This window comes from Sylvia atricapilla, chromosome 2, assembly GCF_009819655.1.
Source record: "Sylvia atricapilla isolate bSylAtr1 chromosome 2, bSylAtr1.pri, whole genome shotgun sequence".
NCBI lineage: Eukaryota > Metazoa > Chordata > Aves > Passeriformes > Sylviidae > Sylvia > Sylvia atricapilla.
In genome coordinates, this window is record NC_089141.1 from 1,878,287 (window position 1) to 1,899,614 (window position 21,328).

Here is a 21,328-nt window from a genome sequence, read left to right on the forward strand (position 1 = left end):
TGTTGCCCCAACAAGATTTATTGCCTAAAAGTAGTCCCAATGGAATTCTAGGTCAGACACAAGTATTTTCAAGAATCACTGAGTTTGGGAGACACCTCTGGGAATGGCACAGTCCTCAGAGCAGGCTGTCCCCAGGACTGGGTCCAGCTGGGTTCTGGGCATCCCCAAGGATGGAGACTTGGCTTCCTCTCTAGGTAACCTGTTCCAGTGTTTCAATATGCAGTCATAGAACACAGAGGTGTTTTACTAAGAGTCAAAACAAACCTCCTTTGCTTCAGCTAGGAGGCACCAACAAATAATTTGCAAGTTTTCTTATAGTCTAAATCTTTCTGGTCAAAAATTTGGACCCCAAGCTATTGCTACTAATTTTCTTAATTTTACCAAGTTTAGAAGCAGTGTTAACTGTAACAACTACTTTAGAAATATGCAGCTACCTTGAAAGTCTTCAGAATTAGGAAGCTTGACTCCACAAACAAAGTAATCCTTTTGGTTATTCTGTAAATTTAAAATCAACAGTGGAAAGTGAGCACGGAACAATAACATCCAGAACATCAAAACCTGCATAAAACATGACAACAAAGCTAACAAACAATAAAATAAAAATAAAACCCTAAATATTTAACTAAACTTAGAGTGTTTGACACAGTATTTTAATAAACGTCTTCCACAGTTCGGAAAATAAATGCAACTTTTTTAAGGAGTGAAGAGCTTTATATTAATTCATTACATGAAAGATTTTGAAGCTCAACATTTTAACATATGTTTCTGTGCTCTCAGCTAGCCTACTGTCAGGTTTATTTTATGTAATTGTACATAAAATGGAAAATAGCCATTAAATTGTAGCTACTCTGTTTTCATAGAGGACACTGTGTAAGAGGAGCTGGTGTAAATTCCCTCCTGGTAAAGTCTATAATCTAAAGACCAAATGTAAGAAAAAAAGCTGAAATAAACAGAATGATCAAAGAGCAGGTTCTGTCACAAATAAACCATATTTGTTTGCAGTGTAATAAACAAGAAGTCCATTTCACATGGAGCAGATTGTCAGGATGTTGAAAACATACCAGATCAATAGGGTAGATGTAGGACAGCTCCGACAGCAGCTGCTTGCATCGAATTGTCTGCTGGGCATTTGTCTTCAAAAACTGTTCTCTTTGGGGAAAGAGATTCCAAAATCATTATTTTCTTCAAAAGCTCCTAATAAAGGTATCAGGCTGTCATATCCCTTTCTGCAGGTTTCCAAGTATCACCTCCTATCCTCCAAAAAGTTAGGTAATTCCACCCTCAAAAAATATAGCACACAAAGCCAATTTTTGTTTTCAGGCATAGCATACATTATAGAGATAATTTGACTGCAAGAATCAGGTATTACAAAGCTGTGGAAAAACACTAAAACACACCTAGAAGTCCTATCAGAGTCTACATGTACAACCTACCATCTGTTTTCTTCTCTTCTACACTTGCCACTGGTAATTACCACTTTAGATATCTACAAATTGTAGCAGGGATGCCTTAGCAGAAGTTTTAGGGCAACTTGAGGAAGAATTTAGTACCAAAAGTCCCATTTTCAATGGCCTGCTCTCAAGCTTATCTTTTTTTTTCCCAATAACAGAACAAACACAGGTCCTTTTACCTCTTAGCTGTGCATTCCTTTCTTAATTCATACAGAGATTCATTATGCTCTTCAAGTTTCTGGTATTCAGTCCCAAATGCGTTTTCTAAGCAACATGAGGAATCAGGAAAAAAAAAAAAAAAAAAGTAGTATAAAGTATATTCTTAGTTATCCAAATTTTAAAAGTAGATATTGAAAACATGTTGGCAATAATCCTCCCCTTATTCTTATCCTCTCATTTTCCATATTATGCTCCCAAACTAGAGAACATCAGCACAGGAGGAACATCTGTCTTTGTGCAGTACACACCATTCACCAGCCAAATACAACCCATCAGATTTCATCCTCCTTTAATACCTATCCCTCTCAGCCAGAATAAAGTACAAGGTAAAAAATACTCTTTTTGTAGTGACTAATTACTTTAGTCTCAACTAAGTATTGAAAACAAAAATTTCTGCAGCAAGATCAAACTAATAATTTAGTCTTGGTGAACTCCAAAGAGGCACTGATAACAACATTTCACTACAAGAAATGTGCTTGGTAAAGATGATGCCAAGATGAGTGAGCATTTCATCTGTCACATATCAAAATATTAAGGAAGATTTTTGTCTTCTAATGCTTAAAACTGAATCCAAATCACAGGTACAGACAGCAACTTCCCCCATGACATTATGAAGTCCTTTTATCATGGCAACGTTTACTGTACTACACTGCAGTACTTCTGATGTTCTCATAAAATGTCAGGTAAACACAGATTTAAGATTGCTTTGGAGAGGTGTCATAGTAAGAAGTTATTTAGAGATAAGATACTGTCTAAAACTCAGTATAACATAGAGAGTGAAGAAATTACACCTGGCTGCAAATTTCAGATAAAGAAAAAACACAAACACATTACAGCCAGACAAGAAAAATAGAAAAGAAACCAGCACTCTCATTCTGGTTTCTACACTTACCTCTATCAAGCAAAGTACTTTTTTGCTTATGCAACAAGGCTACTTCTTGACCAAGGGCCTTCTTCTGTCGCTCCAGTTCATTACGTAGCACCAGGATCTTCAACTGTAAACACTCACTCTCCTTTTTCTATGGGAAGAAATACAATTTAAAAAAAAAAAAAAGTTTCTCTGCACAGAAGCAGTTTCATGAAAAGGTAATAGGAGGGAAGGAAAAAACAGGACAAGACTAGCACCTGCCTAAGAACTGAGTTCATAGATTACCACCAGAAACAGATTCCCAAAAACTCTAACCATTTTGCTCCTTTGGAAGGAAAACAACGCAACTGTGTGCCAAGCAGAAACTCATGTCAAGAGACTTCTCTGGGGAAGGGAGGGGAGGAGAGCAGGCAAAAACAACTGTCAAAAACCACTGAAAGAACTGTTACAATTTCTGTTTAAAATGAATATGTCACTTGAGTGAGAGCATTTGCATGAATTCTGTTCATCCAAAGGGAGTCAGGGTGCAAGAAGATACAGCCAGTAGGCTCACCTCACTCTAAATCCACCACAGGCTCCTCTCAAGTTTCATATAAATTATTACAAGTTTGTTTTTCCTGAAAGACCTCTTCCGTGCACTGTTTATGCTTTGATAGCATGATTGTACAAAGTAAAGGTAAAAAATAGGATAACCAATTTATCAACCGATTTAAGTAACTCACACAAATCAAACTGATGACATTACACAGCTCTCAGATGAGCTCCCATTGAAAATGACAGGTGTAAAGAAAGATTTCAAGATCAAGTGTTAAAAAAAAACAACCAAGTTTACAGTCAAGACATCAGTCAGATGCTTCAGCAAGGTGAGAAAATACGGTTTTAATAAATCAAACATACCAGTTCGTTCCTTGTAGATGTACATCTCAGCTTCTCTTCAATCTCCCTTCCTATTTTCTGAACAGTTACCTGAGTCTGTTTAATTGCACACTGAGCTCTGTGGAGCCTGCAAGGAGAAAGTTAGAGCTGTGATAAAGGTTCCCCACAGGTGCAAACACCTCAAAACCAGCAGCAGGAACACAGACTGTTAGCTTCCATTCCCAAATATCAAATGAGGAAGCATAAAGAAGGCAGGGTTAGATGGGATATTGGGCAGAAATTCTTGCCTATGAGAGTGGTGAGGCCATGGCACAGGTTGCCCAGAGAAGCTGTGGCTGCCCCATCCCTGGAACTGCTCAAGGCCAGGTTGGATGGGGGTTGGAGCAACCTGGTCTAGTGCAAGGTGTCCCTGCCCATGGCAGGGGGCTCAAACTGGATGAGCTTTGAGGTCCCACAACCACAAACCATCCTGTATAACTTGCATATTTATGAAGAAAACCACAAAGTCTTTAAATGTAATTATGTATAAAATCTACTCTCCAACAATAAACTTCAGTTGTTGCTGCATGACCTCGGTGTGTTCTTGTCGCATTCCTGCCTCCAGCATCAGCAGCATTTTCCATGTTACACTTGTAAATGAGTACACTTCAGTCACCAGATGCCTTTAGTTCCTTCACACTACTGCTCCTCCTAAACATCAGTAATAGCATAATTTAAAACAAAAATCCAGGTAACTTCTTTGGTTTCTCTTGAGTTTCTCAAACTGCATCACCCAAGGGCTTGGTCTAACACACCTAATGAAGAACCTGGAAAGACATCCAGGAAACCCTGATCCTCCTGGGAACTGCTTCTTACACCTCCCACCTTCAGGAATGCACCCTGAGGCTGCTGGCTGTGGAACATGTGGTTACACAGGTCAAAGCCAAGGTTTGCTGACCATCCTGAACACTACTGAGAGCTCTGCTGTCATGTCATGCAGCAGGATCTAAGTCTTCCAGTTCCACACTTCCCAACTTGTCTCTTTCCAAAAGTCTGGAATGTTTTCCTTCTACATATAAGAAAGCCTAACCCAAGCTAAAACTTTTAGGTAAAGAGTAATGAGTGACATTTTCCCCTCCTCTTTATGTAGTTTAACACAGGAAGAACATTCTTGATTTAGTCCATCAGGTGATCACAAGACAGTCTTACAAGTTTTCACAACACTCCATTTAGGCAGCAAAACCTCCTGGAAAGTGTTCTACTCATTGAAAGAATATTTATGTAATGGAGAAACTGTTAGAAAGGTCATTTGCCATATCAGTTCCTCACAGTGATTTGATCAATACTCATTAACAACCTATAAATTGTATAGTAACTAAGTTCTCCTATTCATGCCCAAAGGATAAGGAACAAACATCTAGAGACTGACTTCTCAAAATAATACCTATAGTGAAATACTTGTTCAGTTGGCAGAATCAGTATCTAAATATATATTTCTGACATATAAAAATTGCTACACAAAATAATTCAGCAGTAAAATATGGTTTTAATAAGAAACTGATTTATTTTTAAGCCAAGCATAATCCACTCATCCTTTGCACAGTTAAACTTTGCTGCCTTGTTGCCAAATAGGGCCATTTACACTGCAAGACAGAAAAATTACTTATACTGGTTGACTCAATCCCTGTTGTTCTAGGAACTTTGAAATGGTAACAGGACTACATCCAAAGTTAAATCTTCCAAGATTAAAATTTTAGGGACTTCATGTCACAAAAGCAGCAACTATCAAAAGATTCTTTTTTCTCAGCCAAAAAAAGTCACCACGTGGAAATCTTTGGTCATCCAACAAGGGGAATACAAACTAAGCTGTAAGAATGCCAACATGGAAATTTTGTCTATCATTTCTGCACAAGCAGACTTTGGTGGAAGCAATTATGATTGCTCCAGTGGAGATCAGCAAACTGAGGTCATAAATCTGGATTAAAACAGAATAAACAGAGAGAAGCTTCAACCCTAACTGACCACATCTTGTTTCCATTTCTAGGCTAAATGCAGGTCCAATGCTAGAGCTTAGTCAGCACAAGCTGTGCTTTGAGCACAATTCTGCTTGGTTTAATAACTGTCAACAATAAGCCAACTGATGACATCACCTACATGCCATCAACCAACATGGGATTCTTCCTGCATCGCCCAAGACTTCATTTTTTAAATGTATTCTATTAAAATTAGCACTTTAAAAGCTAATTGAAGGGTTGAAGAGGCCACTGGCGTGCTACCAAATTTCCTCCAGCAACTGGGAAAGCAGAGCCAATTACAGCAGAAACTCCAGCCTATTTAAAGGGCTAGTTTAGCCAACAGTGTTGTCACCCAGTGGCTGCAGCAGCTCAGAGCCATAGTCAGCCAGAAGCAGAACAACTGGAAAGTGAAGTGTGACAGATTTACTGCTGTTGCCTGGGGCCCTGAGAGCTGCTGTGCAACTGTCCAACATCAGGCCAGTTCCACAATGCTGGCTGGGAAACAACCAGAGAGCAAAGCAGACACTAAAATTTCTGAGCATCCTGACTGATTGGAGGTGGAGATCCACAAGGCTGCTCTTCTACTTCTGTTCCCATAGCACCTGCTTCTGAGATGAAGGAAATGAAGAAGACACAAAACCCTCCCTTCCTTTGACAGTTTGGAAAACAGTTGGATAAATTAAAAGTGCAATCCATGTGTTGTAAACTAAGACTAACAAAAGCGGCATCCCTACTTGGTCTACAAAGGACCAGCACATAAAATTTCAATGTCTCTGCTCTACACTTTCTAGATCATAAGTTCCTGAAATACAGGCTATTTGAGTTATTTCCTCAAGGCTTTTCAAGTCTTAGATCAAATTGCTTTCCTCAACCACTACCCCTTCTCTCCCAAAAAAGCCCACAACTCACTTTCTACCTTGGCTATATAATGTGAAACCATTCTAGCATACAGTATTCCACCAATCAATCCAATTTGGGTACCAGCTTGGATGGGGATAGGGGGGGAAAAAGTGTTACCAAGTTTTGGACTCCATCATTACAGGATTTCCTTGACATAATGTCTCTTGTTTCCAAGATCAATCAGTTTTCCTTACTTCCCAAGACAAAACAGTGCAGTGGTCCAACATACAACTTTACAACTTCAGAATGTGCTGTAACAACACATTCACTCTCTTTAAGCCTCCAGTAAGTCTGAAGGCTCAGCTGGAGCACTTTCCTTTACGACACGCTGCAGTATCCTAGTCTCTCTTGGTCACGCATTAGTCCAGTGATTTACTACTTTGTATAGCAAGTTCATTTCTGGCTGCAGTCTCTAAAAAACTGAAAGCTGGGGTGTAGTGAGAGTTGTGCCTATTAAGTGTCTTGTTTTGAAAGAAGGGATCTGTCAAGGAAGGCGGAACGTCTCTTGGAATGGAAAAAAATACCTCCTTCCCTCCAAATTATTACAACCTGGAAATTAAGGCGGCCTTCAGTCAAAGGTATGGGAAAAGGAACAACAGTTCTTTACTAGTACATATATGTACAACAAGGCAAACTAACAACAGTGGCAGCAACAACAAACCAAACCAGAAAGCCAGTAAAAACAGCTCTCAGTTGTTAAGCCCTTTCCCCTTTGGTGCAGTTCCAGGCACAGCCAGCAGGGGCGCTGCTGGCTCCCGGCCGGGAAGGGTGGGTGTGATGACTCCTCCAAGCCTGCAGGGGGCGCTGTGGTGTGAGGCCAGCTGCATCTCCCTCCCATGGTAGGGCACACTGTATGGCAAAACCAGGCCAGGAACTTCAGAGCAGCGGCTGGGCAGAGGCAGGCACACCCCCAGGGGTGCCAAACAAAATGTAACAGAAAACTCCACAGCCTTAGCAGGAGCTGCGGCAGTCAGGCAGACCCAGGATGTGGGGTGAGAAGGTTATGAAAAAGCCTGAGGCTGCAGCAGAAAGAAGTAGGGCCTGGCTGCAGCCAGGAATGGGGAGGGGGTCAGGCTCCCAGGATTTCCCCTGAGCCATCCCAATAAATGGTGAGGGTCCCTTCCAGTTGCATTGGGTGTTAATAAAGTCCCAGTTCAACAGCTGCTCTAACAGCAAAGGCTCACCCACGGTAAAACAGAGTAGGAGGACAAAAGCTCCATAGTGGCAGCAAATCCTCCAGGCAGCGACTGCAGACCAGCTATCCCTCCTCTGATCCTGAGAGCACAAGAGGAGTGGAGCCTAGCCCCTCACCCCCCAGCCAAAATCTGGGGATATCTCTGCCCTTCCCAAGAGAATGCCCTTCAGCTATGATAGTGCAGCCAGCTGCACTCCTCTCCCTTGGCTACATCTTTTGTCTCTTTTTAAGTATTGGTCATTATTACTAAGTACTCTTAGCAACAGATGGGACAAAATATCATGAGAGAAAGGAACAAAAGGAAAAATCCTAACCCCCTAACATTAGAATAACATATGCCTGCATTTACATTAATAAAAGAGTCTCAACTTTATCAGACGGTCGATACATGATTTTGCAGTTCTATCATCCACTCCCAATATCTATTTTTTATCAGACAGATCTGGATTTTTCATGTACAGAACTTTAAGCCATAAATATATCAATTAATTACAGCAGTCACATACTACAGCTCCTTCTCACAAGAGAAATAAATGCCTCTGGTCATATTTGCCAGAACAACCGTCGGTTACAGCAAGACTGAATTTAAACTGAGAATTACTACACGGGATTTAGAAGACAGAATGGAACACTTCTGGCAATAAGGGACATGTAGGCTCCTGGAAGTGAAGTACCTAAAACCTATCATTAAAAAAAAAAAAAATTAAAGACTTTGCTATTAAATTCAGAAACTAGAATGCACACTATTTTATATCAGCCCACAAATCAGAGTCTGGAGAGTGCCAGTGCGGAATATGGAGTTCTATTGGTTAAAGTTGTTAAGACTTATGCCCAACAGAAGGTTGCATGGTCAGAAGTGAGTTGTGGGGTGAGGAGAGAGTCAGCTGAGGGACAGCTGGAAGGGAGACTGTGATTGGCTGGAGGAAGGCAGGGTCAGGATATGAACAGGAAGCTGATTGGGTGATACGACGTGGCTGGCCAACAGCGCTACAGCTGAGCCAGCCAATGGGTGCCCTTCTTCTGTTCATTCCTGTTCAGCCGCAGTTTCAGCTCTGTCCAATGGGCATTAAAGGTATGAAAGGGGGGATTTCTGCAATGAAACAATCTTCTTTGGATTCATAAGGGGGTCCATGTTGCTTTGGTCCCTGTTGCTACAAGCCAGCTATAAGATTTTTTTTTTTCAAAATCCGTTAAACTATAATTTGCTACATCTGCTTTCCCACAAGAAAAATTTTCCAGTTTAAAATCATATACTCCCTTTCCAATTTCTTCATAAATCTATACCTACAATTTGTCAAAAGCAGATGTAAGGCAAGAAAACACAGCAGGGAGTAAGAAAAGAATAGAATGCCAGTCTGACCTACGAATTTGTGACATTAAATCTCTGCAAGAGCCAATGCTGTAAGAAACTCACATAAGACAGTGCTGTTACAAGCACAGATAACTTTCCATCATTCTTTCAAACATTTCTGAGTTCTACACACGTAAATGACTTACATGGAAGCCTTATGCTTACATTGGAGAGTCTACATTTAAGTCTTCCACATTTAAGATTCAAATTAAGCTTTCAAATAACCAAGTCCACGTGGATTTGGGGACTGCAACAGTGAATGCTTTGAGCTACTTGGAAACAGTATTATTCGAATCAAATTCTGCCAGATTAGACAATAATAATATTAAGCAGCTGCCTGGAGCTAGTCTTTTTACCCATCTTAGCACTCAAATTATGCCAATGTCAGAGATTCTGTTGACGGTTTGGTTTTGTTGTAAAAGAACACTTTTTTTTTTTAAGTAAAAACACAAGCAAAATGTTTTCAATCTGCACTATCTGGCTGGCTAAATGCCACAAAAATACCATGCCATCTGCTGAAGGAACAGTTAAGCCATAGAGACAGCAGTTCTGAACAGAGCAATAAAAACTACAGGAAGCAAAACTTCAAAGGAGTAGATTTTCACTAGTTCTTAGAACACTTTTTGTTTCCAGGCAGAATATGGGAGGATTTCAGGCATTTACATACTTAGAGGCACAAGCCAATTGCCCTGTCAGTGTCACAACAACACAAAAAGCTGTTGCATAATACACTACATTAATTTTTGTATTTAGAAATTGAAGTATAATTTTATTACATAGCATTTTAAGCCCTTTCTTTAGTGATCTCATCTTCTCACCACCACTAAATACTAAATGTCTATTTTTCAAAGCTTTAAGAAAAGAAAGGCTAGAAAACCAAGAGAATACTAAATATAAACCTATTCCCATTAGTGCTGCAAACGTGCTCAGAACTTGATTAATTGAGATGTGTCCAGAACATGACCTCAGATGAATTTGGCCCATCTCAAGTGCTGTGTGAAAGGCATTACTGTATTACCTACGACTACCAGAAACATCATGTTTAGAAACTCTTTAAATTAGCTCTTTCCAGGAAATATGACAAGTGACAAAAACCTCAAATTTTGAGCTTTCCAGTTGATGTGGTGAATTTTTGTTAGTTAGCCCTTTTCAAGCAAAGGGCTGGAAGAACATTTGTCACTTCCACATGGCACAAACAACTTACAAGCAGCACCATGGCTGCCTGAGGATCTTGCTCCTGTCCCAGAAGAAAAGTTATGAGCTACAGAGGTGCTGAAACGTTCTTTGTGTAAAGAAGAGTTGCCTGAACATTCAACTTTTTCCTCCAGCACAATTAACTTGTAAATCCATGTAATTCAGCATCTGAACACAAGCGCTATTTTAATCCAATGCACAAAAAAAAATTTTGTTGTTCACACGCTCTGTCCTTCCCAATTAATTTTATAAATCAATATAACTTGAGCCAAGCATACACTTTTCATTAAGGTCTATTCATAAGCTTCATAAATTTTAGCTATTCACTTCTGAGGAAAAAAACTGCATCACTTCTTCCCCCAAAAGCAGCTTTGAAACACGGATCAACCACAGAAGTTCTCACCGTGCAGTCAAGAGTTAGGGGATGGGCTAGAACCAGTTCTCTCTGTTTTGGCTATCACTGGCTTTGCCATATCTGGCAGCACAGTATGACCACAACAACTGGGGCTCAGGTCCCACTGTCACAAGGATTCACTTCCTTTTGTAAAAGTTTCAATAAAGCCAGTACAAGCTATTCTTCGTATTCACATTTATTGTGAAAACATCAGGAAACCACATGTGCAGCTTGTGAATTTTTACAACACACAAATATCTTTATCATGAGAAACTCTTCAAAACAGGGGATTTATGTGACCAGATGCAAATCTTTATGGTATGGACACCTCAGTATTCTCTTTACAGCCAATGGACAGAAGGAGGAAGAGAGCAACTAATTTCCTCCCAAAGTACATCCTGTCTCATGAATCATAACTCAAATTATGTCCATCTCTCTCTCTCTGTTCAAAGAGGAACACACTAACACAAACTATCTTTGGGAAGAGTTCATGGGCTGGTTATTCAAATATGGACTCCTGAAGGAGGTGGCAAACCCAGCTGCTTGGTAGGAGAAAAAGGACACCTGACAAAAAGTGACTAGAGTTTATTTTAAAACAAACACCATCATCAGGCTTTTGAGCTTGATAACAAAGGTAAGCAGCAGTACAGAAAAGGCACCTGTAAAAAAGCAGAGTTAATGTGAGAGGGAACAGAAAGGATTCTAAACTACACAGAGGACTCTGCTTTAGTTCCTGACAAACTTTCCCAACTACAATGAAATCAGACAAAAATGACACCTGGGTAGAGTCACAAATTACAGCTTCTAACTAATGCTGGAACTAAACAATGGAATGTAAACCCCTCGATATGGTATGCCAAATCCACTAAAATACAATCAGCAGCAGGCCTGGTTCTGAGGTCAGAAAAACACTCCTCTTTTTGAGACCAAATAAAAAAGGAGGATGTCTCAGCTCAGAGACAGAGCTTAAGAGAAACTAAACCCACCACCATGTCCAGGCACTGTGAGAGACTGAGCCTGGACTCTCACATCCCCAAAACAGAAAGAAAGTCCAGTAGTCAGGGTTCAAAACAGCACTGGTAAGCACTCAACAAGGTGAACTTCATCACAGCCAACATCTTAATTTCTTGTCAGCTTGAGAAAAAGTCAGGCATGTTCAGAAGAAGGACTACAGATCAATTAGTAGCTGGAGAGGGGTCCAGCTAGTCAAGTTCATGATCATAGTGAGTCTTTTTTCTGGAATGTGCCTCATACTACAGAGATGTGCACACAAAATGTGAAAAAAATCTCATGCACGAAGGAATCAGGGTACTCTGCACATGTTTTCCTTTTTCTGTTTAACAAAGACAATAGTACAAAGTTCTCTTCTAATGGACTGTGCCAGAATGTAATCAGAACTTCCTAACAACCCCCCTGGTTGTTTCTCACTAAAAGCACAGAAAATAAACATTTACAAAGCAGCCTTCAGTTTAAATATGATTTACAGAATCAAGAAACGGAATACTCAAATTAAATAAGCACATCTGAGTAGGCAACTTAAGCTGACTTTTCCTCTCTCTTCAGACAGGCAACACTGACACCTACTGTCAACACTGCCAAATGGATTTAACTTGTACAGTTGATTTAAGAAGTCAAATGTATTTTTATATAGACTTTTGAAAGCATATTATATATTTCCTCTTCAAGGGTTTCCTTTATAGCACATCTACTGCCTTTACTGCAGAACTGAAGTTATTAACCTGTCTTGTAAAATGCCATTTAAATAGAGATTCCTCAAAATCAACTTATTGACAGTGGTGGGCCACAATTATACTTTTCCATAACTAATATTTTTGAACTATTATAATTAAAGCAGATCTGAAAAAGAACGTCTTATTTAACTTAATACTATCACTTCACATTTTTTTATCACCACAGACATTTAAGTAGCCACCCAAAAGCAAAACATGGCTGTACCTTTCTTGAGCCACATCTGTGTTGGAGTAACTGGATCCTGACTGTATTCTTGTGCACTTAAAAACAATTTATTGCTGTTGAGAACAGACTAAAGGCTTTCCACAGAAACTTTCCAACAAAGAAACTCCATGGTTTTGACATTCACAAGGCACATCCATGGGCCAGCTCCACAGTCAGTCCTTGTTCAGAGCACTCAAGCACCTGCACATCAGAAGCCCCACGACCACCACTGAGCACACATACATCACAGCGCAGCTCCTCAATACATGAGTATATTGGCACAATTTTGATACCTCCTTTGCACATTCCACACCAGAATGTTGGGGTTTTTTTAATATTTTGGAAGATTCCTCCCACACACAGACACTACAGAAGTTACAACAGCTACACAAAATATGATCAAAAAGCCTTACCTAAGCAAAGAGAAGACATCGTAAGAATTACGAACACAGTTCTGATCCACCTGGAGAAGACTGTTCTTCAGGGTTCCTGAGTGATCCTTGGGGAAAAAGAAGGAATATTATTTTAAAAATTAAAAAAACCCTTCTTGACTAAAAGCATGCATTTTTAGTAGAATACATGATCTTGCATTTAACGTATTTTAAATGTCTTGACACATGTTCAATCTTTCAGCAACAAGAGGGGTTTTGGACCCTAAATGCTACACTTTAAGTTATTTCAAAACATCACAGATATCCATGCAACCAAGGCAAGATATTAGTTCATATCTGTCATGTCAAAAAACTATTCCTTCTCAAAACAAAGCATTTTAATGTTCTGAGCATCCAAATGTGAAAAATCAGACTCGCAGGTTGAATTTCAGTTTGTCATCAGTACCAAAAAGCAGAGCAAATACAAGACACCCTTACCTTCTGTTCAAATGAAGCTCCATAATAACCATCATTGAGACCAAAAATAATCTCATTTGGGTTTCTTGCATGGATCTGTAGGAAAGGAAGAAAACGAATCAGTTTACAGCCAGCTTACTGCAAATTTTCACACCAAATGGGCACAAATTGCTCCAAGAGTCTAAAGCAGCTTTTCATCACCTGTAATTCTAGAAGTACCTAAAACCTCACAGAAAACTCAATTTAACCATGGAAAATCTGTTTGCTTCACAGCTTTAGCAACAGCCACTATGTTCAGCTATTCTACTCTGAAATCAGATACACCAGACAGTGCATCTTTCCTATTATTCCAGGTGACAAAAACAAATAAGATAGCTGGAAACTAAACAGAGGTAAGACTCAAGAGTTTGGTCTGGAGAACAGAAGGCTCCAGGGAGACTTTATAGTCCCTGCCAGTGGCCCAAGGAGCTCCAAGAGAACCGGAGAGGGACTTGGAACAAAGGGGAATAACTTCTCATTGCCAGAGGGCAGGGTTAGATGGGATATTGGGAAGAAATTCTTGGCTGTGAGGGTGGGGAGGTCCTGGCACAGGTTGCCCACAAAAGCTGTGACTGTTCCATGCCTGGATGCAGCCCATAATGGGTGGGACTTGGAACAACATGATCCAGTGGAAGGTGTCCCCACCCATGGTAGGGGGATGGAACTGGATGATATTTAAGGTCTCTTCCAACCCCAACCACTATATGATTTTCTGATTTAAAGCTCTGATGTCAACTAACACGAATATCTGTAACCAAACTTTAAAATATAACCTTCAAACACACTCATTTCCTTTCTCAGCATTCTATATATGAATTCATCCAGATGTTTTGCTTCCTGAAGAAAAAAGTTGAGGAAAATTGTTTTCATATTACCTGCTGGCCCAAGTACTTTAACCCATCTAGATTGACCTTCCATTCAATCAAAAGCTGAAAGTGCTCCTTCTTGCCACCCCAGATCCTCACAACAAAACAAGAGACAGAGGTATCAAGACGATCAGGCATTATTCCAAAGTCAAGGCTTCTCCATGTTGGATTCTAAATATTCAAAGAAGGAAAAATACAGTTTAAACAAGCTGAAACTAGTCCATAAATTGACAATTCAGAAGTAGCAAGGCCCACCTCAAAGATTTTTAAAACTCTTAAGAATGAGGAACAACAGCCATTTCAAGCTCTGCTGCTTCCTTACCCCGTTTGCCTGAGAGAATTCCTCAGTTAAAAGGTACATGCTGTAAAGTACTTCAGAAACTGTGAATGGGTTTTGCTTCCTTCCATTACAAGACATCAAAGAATTTACTTCAGAAATGACTAATACAGTTTAGTCAAACCAGGAACTTTCAAAATGGAAGTAACATTTCTTTCACGGTTATAATTCAGCTTCGGAAAACCAGAATATAGATTGTATTCCCAAAATTAAATGGGAATATTATTCCCCAATAATTAAATTTGCAGAACTTGCTGACATATTTGTTCACATTCTTCTCCTCCTTCACTGATGCTCAATCCTCAAATGCTGAAAGTAAAAACTCATCTTTATTCCACCAGATCAGACTTACACCTGGAGCTTTTCAGAAGCAGCATGCATTAAGCTAAATGACAAATTCCACCAGAACTCAGATTTGCAAAGACAACATGTTTCAAGAATTTCCATTAACCTCTAGTAAGATCCAAAGAACTGACCCAAGCTCTAACAAAACCAAGTTGATCCAAGATTACTAGTGCCAAGAGAAAACAGGGTGTCCAAAAGCAGAAATGGGAAAGTGCTTTTATTTCTATTTATTTCTGTCCTTCCTCTGAATACAGGAACAGTGGCTCCTCCAAAACAAAAGTAGGAATCCACCATCCCATGAAAGAACTCGCCTTCCCTTCTAGTGCTTTAGCAGCTTGGAAAAGGCCTATCCCTGAACTGGGATGAGTCAATTTGAAATAAGATGCTCTGAACAGAAGGGACAGGCAAAGTTACTCACTAAGTATCACAAAAAAAATGTATTAATCAAACCCTCCTAACAAGAAGGAATATTGCATAGCTATTCAGGCACAAGAACACCAGGTCATTGAAATTCCTGTAGGTTACAGATAAGATGTTCAAGATATCTTTTATTTAGATTTTTTTCATTCCATCTCTTATATCCTGTGGTTAGTTTCCCTTTTTGTTTTTCCTTTTCCTGATTTAGAATAGAGAGAACTAAAAATCTTAACAATTTAGGGGGGAAACTGGAGAAGCTAGCAGCCTTGAGTACCAGACAGCTTTTCCTTCATTCAAGAGAGCTTGAAATAATTTACCCAGGGTGCTATAAAAGTAGTTCTACCTTGTTAATGCAGGCATTCAAAAGTCTTCAGCAGGTTTTCAAACTCTCTTAGCCAACATTTGCAACATCCTGCTCCTATCCTACTACTACCCTTCCTCATTTGTAATAAACTGTTCAGTTCTGGCCTCTTCACTCATCTAAACTGAAAAATTTAGAAAAATCTATCATGTTTTCAAACTTCAGTTTCTTACAGCCATTAGCTCTTCAAAGAGTCTACATATATCTGGCAGGTTCCTTGCTGTTTTCCTACACAACATGAAGATGTGAACAGAAATCAGCATTTCTACCAGACAGTAGCTCCCTATTCTAACCCTCATGAAAATCTGAAAAGGAGGAGCAGAACACAATGGTCCTAGCAGAACTGAACAGTGGAAGGACACATTGAACAGTTATGGTATTCAGCAGAGAAATCAATACACTGCATTAAATACACCATTTTGAAAACAAAGTTTTTCCACATTGAAGTAACTTACCAGAGAATTCTTGATGACCTCACTCTTATAAAATTCTAAAGAAAAATAAGTAAAAAAAAAAGCACTTTTAGATTAGCTCAAGCACTGACACAAATCTCAGTATTTAAAACAGAAAAAAACAAAATAAGTAACAATCAAGAAAGACAAATGTTAGTGGGTCCAGTTCATCAGTAACCCATTCATGAGACAGACTTTGAAATGCAGTCATGCTTCTGACTAAAATCACTCCTTCACACTTACTTATTACAAGTCATTACTTAAATGTAGTATTTCATCTTTATACCCACGATAATCCTCAAGGTTTATGAAGCTTTGATATCTGAGGAAAGGACATGGCACGGTACTTAACAGTATCTGGATGACATCTGCAAAAAATGACTGGTTTGCCAGACACAGCATCTTCCTGGAACACAGCAGCTTGGATAAATTCATTACAGCACTTTCCTGAGGAGAAATATTGCCCTGTTCCAGGTGCTCAGAGAGGGAAGAGCCAAGTTACCTGACAGAGGTGCCAACAACCTTGTGTTTTAAATGGGAATAAGCAACTGCTGGGTGCCTGAACCCTGGCTTTCCCAATCAAAGCAAGAGCTTAAAAGACTTTAGAGAGATAGGCCTAGAGGCAGGAATACAGATTTTGTACAATATCCCAGCCCACTGATGACCAAGGATAAAGCTTTGATGAAGTGCACAATTGTCCCTAACACCAAATCCTGCAGAAGCAGTCATCAGTGAGATTTTTTATCAACCACCACAACAAAGTCCAAGCAGCAAGCTCAAGTTTTATATTCTTATCCTCCTAAAACACCAACCTTGGTAAAAAAAGCAAGGCAAGATGCCAGATCTGTCACTGTTCCAGATGAAAATAAAAATTAAGAGAAAATCAAAATTCATCTCCAATCATACCAAAAGGAGCATGAAAACATATTTTTAATAACATCTCTCCATAATGAAGAACAATATACTGCAGTGGGTAAGAAAAGCAAGACAGAGAGGAGATCTCATGCTCAAACACAGTTATCTAAACTAGAAGAGATGCCTGGAGATGCCTTCACATCACTGCAGGCAATTCTATTTTTTGTAAACCTTGATAACAACATCTGCTGATGTATGTTCTGTAAAACAATTGATATGCACAGAGTGGGACACTCTTCCCCACAAAGACAACTAAAGCTCCAAAAGCTTAAACTTTCATGTGCCCTTGGAAGTTCCCAATTTCTTACATCATCACTCAGGGAAGAGCAATGACAAAAACGGGCTGATTGAAGAGACTACAAAACCTGTCATCTGTTTTACCTCCTTGGCAGCTGACACTGAAAGCTTTCATGAAACTGAGGAAACCAAAGAGCTCTTTTCCAGTGTTAACAAAGATTACGTAAATAACAGCAGCAAGTCGTCAAGACAAAAAAAGAAGAAAAAGAATTCATAGAATAAGAACTCAAAGACTAGCTAGCAAAAAGGTTGAAAGCAAGCCTGGTTTACCTTTGTAGATCTTGGTGTTATCACACAAGTGAAGAGTGAAGTAGGTATCCAAAAGGCGATAACCATTCTTATTGATAATGTTACGCGCAGCAATATTCCGAAGATGACGAAGCCGGCGCTAACAATGAGAAAAAAAAATAACATTCAAAGAACTTTCTTAGATTGCAAATTAATTTGTCAAAGCACTTTAATAATTCCCAAAGCACTGTTGTGAAAAAAAAAAAATCCCACTAACCGCTCAGTTTTCTGTCAGCCAGGATTCAGCAAAGCCACAGAACAAACAACAAACACCTACAAGTTTGGATTAAGCAACACTGATATTTAGGAGAAGTTATTCTTATTCATGTTCTGTACGTAACTTTTATCCCACGTGACTAAATCACCCCAACTCTTTGAGCAGTTTCCAGCAAATATATGACACTATCAGTTTCAAACACAGCAGCAGCATCAACCAGATGTTTTGCACCATCACACTGGAAAAACTTCCCAGCCAAAGCTATTTTCAGCAGGCATTAATGGACAAAGAGCTCACACAAAGCACCACTTAACCCATAGCCATGAGGAACTGGCTGAACAAAGCTCCCTGATTTCATGGTAATCCTGGAAACTGCTCTAACAACCTTGAATAAAAGTAATAAAATTAAAAGTAATAAAATCAAGATTTTTCAGGGGAAATTAAGGGCACAGTGAAATATGAGATTTTTCCCTGTCAGATACCATCTGCTGTGATGAGAGAATCCTTTTCCCTTGGAATGAATACAGTAGGATATATCACTAAAATATTTAGTTTAAGTGATTTCATTGAACTCCAACACTATCTTGGTTTACTACAATACTGCACCTTGAATGAAAATCATCAGATCAAACCAATCTCTCTCTCCTACCCGTCTATGCCCAACAGCTTTACCACCCCTGGCTAAGGTCTTAGCTTCAAAGCACACCACACCCATAATCTTAGACCAATACTTTCCATTATTAACTCCTTACAAAATTTAACTAGTTCACAAAAGCCATTTTGCAGGACACTTAAATCATCGCTCAGCTGTTATTTCTGTTGTAACTTCAAAGACCATGCTTCAAACAGCTCTCCTTGAACACAGAGCTCAGTGAAATGCATGAAGTTCTCACCAAATCCTTCAGTGTCACATTTTCCCCATCAATCTCTCACCTCACCAGTGTCTTACTAACATCCACATACTTTGTGGATCACCACAATCCACCAACAAGCCTCAAACAACTGGTTTAGTGCATACTTTTACCTCAGAGTCCATCTGACACCATTTTTTCCCAAGAGTGTCTTCATTTGTAGGGCTGAATCCACCTTAAAAGCTGATTGACCAAAAGCACATTTTAAAAGCTTCTGAAACCAAAATCCAATTTTCCTGTTTGTAGCTTGTCTTAAAAGGTTTTTAACAAGATTTGAAAGGCCATCATCTGTTTTAGGATCATAGTATGACACTTTATATCACTTAACACCACTCCAGTGATATATTAGTTTTCTTACAGGGAAAGGTATGAGGAATATTAAATTTCTGTTCATGTGACAGCCCAAAAAATCACTGATGGATTCATTCCATTCAAAGTCTATTTATAGCTTAGACTAAAAACAGAGCCTGGGATAGGATACCCAGGTACCTCTAGTATACACATGAACTACAAAATTAAAACAAAAAAATCCCAACCAACAAAAAACATTCTGTGACACTACATGGTCTTATTTTCTCAGAAACTAATATCAAAAATATCAACAGAAATATTGAGCCTCACTTAAAAGAAGCCACAAGGACCTTGAACATTTTTCACATCTAACCTCAAGGCTGGTCATTTTTATATGCAACTGAAACACTCCTTAAGAAACTGCTTTGAACATGCATTTTGCTACCTATAAAAATGATTCAAGAATTTTATGTGCCATCTCTCTTTTAATTAACATCACAGAAATCAATCAACTACCATGGTTATTCCCTTAATTTTTCGTGTCTTTTTTTTTTTTTTCCTTTCGTCCCTTACAAAGAACAGCCCACACTGCACCCTAACAAAGAGGGCAACTTTCTCCAGGTCTCTTTAGGATTGCTAATTAATTTGTGTGCCTGCTTTAAGTAGTATGTCTCATTGATTAGCTCCCAAGCAAAGTCAAACAAGTTTCTTACCATTCACAGTACACAATGAGGTCAGTGAAGTTTGAGACAAAACAAAAAGCCATCCAGTGTCCTAATCTATACCTGCACCTCTGAAGCAGATGTGATTCCTTATTTCCCTGGTTTGTGACTTCCTTGCACCACTCAGGACCTGGGGGTTAAAGTCTCACTTCTCCTAAACCAGCTGGAACCAGTTAAATTTGGGGCTATGAGACCAAAACACAGTTCAGAACTCAATGTGCAGCAGGTAATGAACGTCTGTTTGAATCTCCACCTTAGCCAATCTTCTCCTTTCCATTTAGCCTGGCTGATAGGGAACAAATTTCCAAATACTTAGATAATTTTATCCTTCACATTCTTTAATGTGAAATCATGATGACAGAGACTTGAATCTTGGTAATAAATCTTCCCGTTTACTCACTATGTTCACTGATATTATAGCGAATTATTCAAATTTCCTCAGAACTCTACAGAGGCAACATTCAGCATTAATTGATCTCTCCTGATCAAAGATAATTAGCTTCAACCAGAGACTATCAGCTACAAAGACATAGCCAAAGACAACTAAAACAGGCTCTAGAATTCCTCATCAAGTGCTTTGTTTTCTGACAAAGTAAATATTGTTTTGAGGGAAGTTTTAAATCTCTAGTGTTACTTCCTATGCATTTCATATCATTTTGTGCTGGAGACAGTGGAATACACGAAACAAAAAGCCCACTGTATTGCAGCTCAGCTGGCATCAGCCAAACACTGCCAGCCCCCAGCGCTGCACCACCCTTTCTTATTCCTTCCACCATCAATAAGGACTTGTGCAGCTGCTCACACAATCCTATCTGGGGACTAATCTGGATAGAAAGTAACCACCTCTCTCTTTTCCTGGGTTAGTTTTACCAGCTCAGCTCCTCAGTAGGGTTCACCACTTGGCTGGACAAGCAGCTGAGCAGACAGGAGCAGGAGGAGGCCAAAGGCAGAGAACTGCTGGAATGAAATCACCAGCTACAAGTGTACGTGGGCCAACAGAGCCTGGCACTGCCACGAGCCAAGGCAAAAGCAGTCTGCAGTGATGTACCAGAGCATTTCAAATGGCAAAAGCAATGCTTTTTAGAGAATAAAGCAGTACACTCTATGTTAAATACAGTAACTGCAAATAATACACAGTTCTTTCAATTTCTCCTCCTTCTACATGAAGTGCTAAAAAGGATCCCTTTTCTTTAGTGACAAGTTCCAGCTACTTTGCTCTTTCTATCTAAGTGTCAAGAAATCTTCATGACGAGGGTGGATTCCCCCAGGATAAGATGTGCTGCAGCCAGAACAGTCATTCCAAAAAGGCCACTGTAAAAATCAAAATACAAGAGCTAAAAAACAATCCAAGTGCCTTGGCAGCCTCATGAGTCACTTAACTTCATTTTTTAAAAAATGAAGTTACTTTAAAAGGCCAGCATGAGTGCAAGATGATAGTGGAGAACCTGCTCTCATTAAGAAAAAAAAAAAAAAAAGAACGCCAAATACACAATGAGCATAGCTAATTTTCATTGCTATCTCCTCAAAGAGTTTACAGGTCACCAGCAATACAGGACTGAACACCTCAGACATCTACAGCAAGTATCCTAATGAGACATCCTACAGCAAAAAAAAAAAAAAAAAA

The 21,328-nt window shown here is 39.3% G+C and overlaps 1 protein-coding gene across 2 annotated transcripts in view; it reads right to left on the reverse strand.

Moving 5' to 3' along the window:
* Window positions 1-21,328, reverse strand: part of UVRAG (UV radiation resistance associated) — a 66,838-nt gene that overhangs the window by 34,592 nt on the left and 10,918 nt on the right. For both annotated transcript variants that reach the window (XM_066340657.1, XM_066340658.1), the window contains exons 2-11: window positions 17,546-17,663; window positions 16,067-16,101; window positions 14,161-14,322; window positions 13,268-13,342; window positions 12,812-12,897; window positions 3,436-3,541; window positions 2,563-2,689; window positions 1,631-1,715; window positions 1,062-1,149; window positions 435-495 (exon numbers count right to left, since the gene is read on the reverse strand). In XM_066340657.1, coding sequence (XP_066196754.1) covers window positions 435-495; window positions 1,062-1,149; window positions 1,631-1,715; window positions 2,563-2,689; window positions 3,436-3,541; window positions 12,812-12,897; window positions 13,268-13,342; window positions 14,161-14,322; window positions 16,067-16,101; window positions 17,546-17,663 — 943 coding nt within the window. The remainder of the gene's footprint in view (window positions 1-434; window positions 496-1,061; window positions 1,150-1,630; window positions 1,716-2,562; window positions 2,690-3,435; window positions 3,542-12,811; window positions 12,898-13,267; window positions 13,343-14,160; window positions 14,323-16,066; window positions 16,102-17,545; window positions 17,664-21,328) is intronic.